This window comes from Chenopodium album, chromosome 14 (assembly GCF_948465745.1).
Source record: "Chenopodium album chromosome 14, dcCheAlbu1.1, whole genome shotgun sequence".
Classification (NCBI taxonomy): domain Eukaryota; kingdom Viridiplantae; phylum Streptophyta; class Magnoliopsida; order Caryophyllales; family Amaranthaceae; genus Chenopodium; species Chenopodium album.
In genome coordinates, this window is record NC_137847.1 from 36072053 (window position 1) to 36078624 (window position 6572).

General features: G+C 36.0%; 1 protein-coding gene across 1 annotated transcript; it reads right to left on the reverse strand.

The window, feature by feature from the left end:
• Positions 1-846: 846 nt before the first annotated feature.
• LOC145578002 (uncharacterized) lies at positions 847-2081 on the reverse strand. The gene is made up of 2 exons (XM_081635413.1): positions 1552-2081; positions 847-1438 (listed from the first exon to the last, which is right to left on the reverse strand). Exons 1-2 carry the CDS (start codon positions 2079-2081, stop codon positions 847-849), a joined length of 1122 nt encoding a protein of 373 aa, XP_081491539.1.
• Positions 2082-6572: the final 4491 nt, after the last annotated feature.

The window sequence follows — 6572 nt, forward strand, 5'->3', positions numbered from 1 at the left end:
CGCTGCCTCGATCCCAATAGCCCACAAGCGCGCAAGGCTTGCTGGGCCGAGGCAGCAGCCCTGCACCAAAGGCCAGCAGCCCAACCATGGGAGCCAGGCGCCAGCGTGGCAGCCTTGGCGCCCAAGGCTGGCTGCGGCTAGCTGGCACACGGCCATTGGCATGGCTTCTTTGTGAGGGACAGTTGGCAAGGGGAGTTGGGGAGGAAGAAAATGGTACCTTCCCCTTATGGTCCTCACCTTCCCTTTTTCCATATGTTGACACTTGTTGATTTTTGACTGCATTGCCTTTTTCTTTTGATCTTTTATTTAAATTAAAATAGAAAAAGGATATTTTACCAACTTTCCCACATTAATGAGAGAGAGGAATATTCATGGGATTTCTCTATAAATACCAAGCCTTGGAATTTGAGAAATCCCACTTTGAGTTGAAATCAATAAGGCATCTCCTATTAAGCGAGAAAACCTTTAAGTTTGTAATACTCTTAGTTGTTTTGGTCTAGCCCCGGCTGAACTCCGGGCTAGGGACCGTTCGGGTCGTGCTTGAGGGTGCAATTCGTAGGAGGTTCTCGCGCTTGCGAAACTAAGCTTTTCAAGTACGAGCTCTATAAGGAGCGAAGCACGCTACAAGGGTAAAATCGTCTTTTTTTTTCTCTTGTTAATTATGTAATTAATTATGTTAATATGCTTATGTTTAGTTGCATTTATTTATGTGAGGGTCTTGGAGTCGGGTTTTGTTTTCCACGTGGTGTTGGACATCACAAAACCAACAAGAGAGACATAATATTTTGACCATAGAGACAAAGGATTGCTAGGTTAACAGAAAATGAGTAATGTAGCAAATAGTTTTCAAATAACATGAGGCATCTGAATGGCACATCCTTTAGTTAAGCACAGTTCAATTGCAACATCTTCTTCCATTAATCCAAGCTTAAGTGCTGCTTGTTGAAAAGTGTGACACAGGTGACCATTGACTGTTCGTAGATCTTCAAATGACTTAGGACTTCTGACATTGTGAAGCAACATACCTTCAGAAGGTCCAACATATACTAACCTTCCAACCTGAATTTTTTTGTTTCTTCTTTTATACCACAGTTTATTTGATGTATCCCACCGATAATGCTCTGAAAATTCATTATATAGCCAACCTGTTCCCAAAGCTGATTTACAGTTCATTTTGAAGAACTCTGTTAGACAGGTTCTGGTGCGCTTATTATCTGAAATAGTTGACGTAAGTAGTTCGTGAGGTTTCATTTTTATCAGCTGAGAATTAAGCAAGTGAACAGGAAGAGGTAAAACTAGAGGATACATTTCATATAAATCAAAACCAAAAAGGCACCACGGAGCCTCACAAGGTGAAATCCATCGACCTGATTGATATTGTTCAATTTCATCCTGCACAGGAACTCCATCTTTTGTTTGAACAATATTGAAAGATATCCTATCATGGCCTTTATAAACATATTTATACAGATAATTGACCGTTTCAATAGTTGAACAAACATTTAAATGACAATTGAAATATGCTAACAGATATTGATTATATGGAATCACCCTTGTGTTGTCCATTTCAACACCCCGAAATTTAACAGTATCACACAAAGCTCTTCTTCGATACAAAAAGGATATCCATTGTTGTTACTTCTTGTTTCATCACAATTTTGTTTTGGATATTCATACTTGCAATTACCACGATGTTCTCTATGTTTCATACAGGGGCATTCTGGATTAAGATGACCACACGGACCATGCATCATATGCTTGATCACAATTTCCCTTAAATATTCATTTTCAGAAGATGGAATTTCAGCACAAACAAACTTATCAAAGTCATCAGGAGACTTAATTTTGAATTCTGATTTCTTAATAATGAGAAAATGAGCATGAGGTAAGCCTCTTTTTTGGAATTCAATAACATAAATCATTGCATCTACTTCTCCAAATACCTTTTTCTTTCGAATTAAGTGTTTTAAAGCAAGCACCTTTGCTATAAAAACTCTTGAAACGATATCTGGCCTATTTTGTGGTTCTTCTCCAACAACAAGTTCTTGTTTTATTTCATGCCAATTAAGATTACATGTCATTGTTATAAATAAATCAGGCTTGCCAAACCTCTGAAGTAATGACATCGCATTTAAATATCTCTTCTTCAAATCTCAAGGGCCACCTATAAATGTTGCTGGCAATATGAATCGTCTGCCAACGTTTGCTGCACATTCTTCTCCAAAGTCAATAGTATCAAGAAGTCCTTGATAAAGATTAGCCCTTATTGTCTGTTGGTTCTATCGGAAGAAATCTAAGCGTGTATTCTCTACCTTGACATACATATCAACGATATATTGTTAAAAAATCTTCTATCTCCGAGGAAGAAATTTCCCGGACGACATTGAAGCTTATATGCATAGCATTCTCGAGCTGAAATATGTTTATCTGCCTTAGATGAACCTCCATTTGCCCCTAAAAATCAATATTTGGAAAAAAAACAAGTATTAAGTAATAAAACCATATATATGACATATATAAAACTAGACATACTTTAAAAATAAAAGATATGAACTCATACGCCTAGCTTCTTCATCTATCAAATCTTGATTAGTATGTACACTACAAGAAGAAACTGGATCTGTTTGAGACTGTAACTGCTGCATTCCACCCATAGACATTTTCTTTAGGCCTTGAGTCCAACCACATTCACCATATGAAAAGAGTAATGGATACTGCAAAGGATCATAGCAACCATAATAATGTTTGATTCTATGAGAAGAATCATTTTGAGCAGTGACTGGTGGACTCTCAGATTCACTGGAAGAAGTAGTCTCTAGCCAAATAACAACAACCTTATCTGAAGCAGGAGCATTATAAATACGCTGATCTGAAACTGTAGTCTTATTCAATAGAATTTGTGTTGAATCACTAATTGATACTCCCTTCAAAGATCGAAAGAATTTGGCATATGGGTTTATATCAGTAATCTCCATTAATAGCCTATTCTCTCTTAATGTAGGAAAACATTTAAGACAATTAGCTAATTCTTGTTGTCCATCATAAAAATACAGCTGCATATATTTTGGCCCTTCATCTCCATGAACTAAACTGGGAATATGACGATAAATCTGCCCATGTAACTTAAAATCATAGATTCCTTTCTTTGTTTTAGCATCATAATCACCACCCAATGAAGTAAAAGCGAACAAATTATTTTATAGTCACACATACTGCCTAAAATGTTTCGCTTCTTCATCTGTAGAAGTCAACAACCTCACAAGCTGTGAAGGGTACTCATTGACAGCAACTTTAACTTCTTCATCATCATAACAGAAGTGAAGTGCTTCAAAGGCAAATTTTTTGGCCATACACTTATGACAGTAAGTAGGTGCAGGAAGCAGATAAGCCTGAGTAGGGATTTTATTCCCAATTACTGCATCAGAATTTTCTATGAGAAATATGAACATGGTCATTACAAAATATTGTTTTTTTTAAAAAATAAAAATAAAATATTTGTCATAAAAATGTAATATAAAAAAAGAAGGCTCTAAAATTACTTGTCACTTGAACTTTGCTGCTTTCTTTGTTATGAGAATTTCCATTAGATTGTTCCTGTAACCTTTAAAATAGTATTTGAAACACATATTCAATCAAATTTTAACTATAAAAAAATATCAATAATACACCATAATCTACAGACTTCATCCCAGATCTCGAGCAAGAGGCACAAAAAGAAGTGTTGTCCCTACAGGAACCTAAAGCCGCACAAAAATGGAAACTCCATATGGACGGAGCAACAAACATAAGAGGTGAAGGCTTAGGGATAGTGTTAACATCCCCTCAAGGAGACAAAATTGCCCAGGTAGTAAGGTACAACTTCAAAGCAAACAATAATGAAGCAGAATATGAAGCACTAATAACGGGACTGACCATCGTTAAGGATATGAAAAAAAGACACTTAGAGGTAATTTCTGATTCCTTACTCATTGTGAATCAAATTTATGGCGAGTATGCAGCGAAAGATACCAAGATGATCGCATAATTGGAGGTAACAAAAAGCCTCATCAAGGAATTCGGAGAATTCAAAATTGCAAAAGTACCTAGAAACCTAAACTCCAAAGAAGATGCTCTAGCAAATCTTGGGTCCAACATCAACCCCGATGAATTCGGAGCTATACCCTTAGAACATGTCTTGTCTCTAGCCATAGAAAAAGGGTCAACCGTAAACGTCTATGAAGTACAAACAGATCCCACTGAAGAAGAAGACAGCTGCACAAAACCTCTTAAAGATTTCCTCACAGACAAAGTAACACGAAAAGGGAGGGTAGCAACACATACATTCACCACGAAGGCATCCAAGTATTGTCTAATCAACAACGTACTCTTTGAAAAGTCAACAGCTGGCTCATACCTATGGTGTTTAGAAAAACAAGAGGTGCAACATGTCTTGTAGTCACTACACAATGGAGAATGAGGAAATCACTCAGGAGGAAGGAACCTTGCCAATAGAGCCCTTAGAATGGGATAATACTGGCCTAGGATGAGAAAGGACGCAACAGAATTCATAAAGAAGTGCGTAGCATGCCAAAAAAAAAAAAAAGCACCATTGACTTACCAACCATCAGAAGAGCTACACCTCACACTGACACCTTGGCCGTTTACAGGGCCGTAGCAATGGTTTTGGGGACCCTATTCCAAAAATAAAATAAGGCCCTTAATAATTTTATTTTTAATCTATTATTTAGGCGATACACAACTTTCCTATACATTACAAAATGATTTTCTTTTTTTTGAAAAAAAATGCTTTTGTATAGCAATTATATATTCAATTTTGCAAAACCAAATTTCCGTATATTGCACTTATCCTAATTTTGAGAAGATTTCAACCTTCACAAATAAAAAAAATTAAAAAAAAAAACTTCACAAATAAAAAAAATACACCCATTCACAAATAAAAAAAAATTAAAAAAAAAACCTTCAGTGACAACAATTACACCATTTTTTAAAACTAATACATTAAGAAATAATAATAAAATAAATCACTTGACATTATCAAAACAAAAAAGATTAAAAAAATAAAAATAAAGACATCAAAAAAATTACCTTAAATCAAACATAGGTTGGCAAAGGAGGAATCACTTAAATCAGTATATATATAACCTTTTGATAAGAATAATCATGAAAAATAAAAATTAAAAATGCTCATTGCCAATGTTATAGAAGTAGAATCATTTGAGTTTGGTTAAAATTATTTTTTTTTCTATTGAGATTTCTTGAATGGAGAAATAGACAATATAAATTTCCATGGATTTGTATGGAAAATTGTATTGATGTAATCATGATGATACTTATTTGAATTGATTGAAGAATATAGAAATTTGTAGAAATTAATATGGTAGAATTAAGAGAGGAAAAATAGCGTAAGAATTGGGTAAATATTAGTATGCTGGGCATTAACAACAAGGCTATTGCTGTTTTTTTTTTTTAAAAAAAAATAAATAAATAAATAAATAAGGGGAAAAATAGGCCCTCTTAAAATTGGAGCCCTGTGCAAGAGGGATCTTTGCACTCTCTCTTCTACGGGCTTGGCCGTTTATGAAGTGGGGAGTGGATATAGTTAAGTTGCCCCCCTCATCAAGGCAAAGAGTTTACTTTTTGGCGATGACAGACTATTTCTCCAAGTGGATAGAAGACGAAGCATACAAAGACATCAAGGATAAGCACGTCATTTCATTCATTAAAAGGAACATACTAAGCAGATTTGGCCCTGTTCTTTAGAGCTTATGGGCAGAGCAAAGCAGGAGTCAGTAGAGCAGAGTAGAGTAGATTTCAGTAGAGTAGAGCAGAGCCGAGCCAAGCCGAGCAGAGTCGAGCCAAGCCGAGCAGAGCATATTTCATTATTATTATTATTATTATTATTATTATTATTATTATTATTATTATATCTCAAAAATTGACAAAGTCATACAACCTACAAAAAATTAGTGGGAAGCCGAGATACAATCTGGGCCCCCGCTCCTCTAGATATAGCAAATCCTATCCTAGTGAAGATATGAGCTACATCATGTGCCCAATGTCCTGAGTCTTCGAGAAAATCTGGATTCGCTTCAGCAATGCAACAACCTCCTTTCCTAACTCCCCAAGAGAAGAAAAGGAGAAAGGAAGGAAGCCATATCCAATTGCTCGACAATTGGATTCGTACTTGACCCGCTTCCGATTGGCTGCATCAGTCACTACCCGTCCAGGAACAAAGTCAAATAGCCTAAACTGTGTCAAAGGATAAGACCCTGTCAAGTCAACACAGACATCGCGACCACAATCCCAGAAATAAAGTAACACATCTGCAGGTCTAGGACCCCTTTGTTCCCTCCAAATAACCCAATGTCCACCTCCTTTCTAGCTAAAATCCCTGACCGATAGCAAACATCAACAAGGGTATCCCGAACAACATTATGCCGATATTTAATGTCCACAATACCAACACAAGACACCGCATGATCACCGAAAATATCCCCAACAAAAACCCTTGAACATATTACTACTACTACTACTATCATTATTATTATCATCATTATAGTATTAATAGTAGT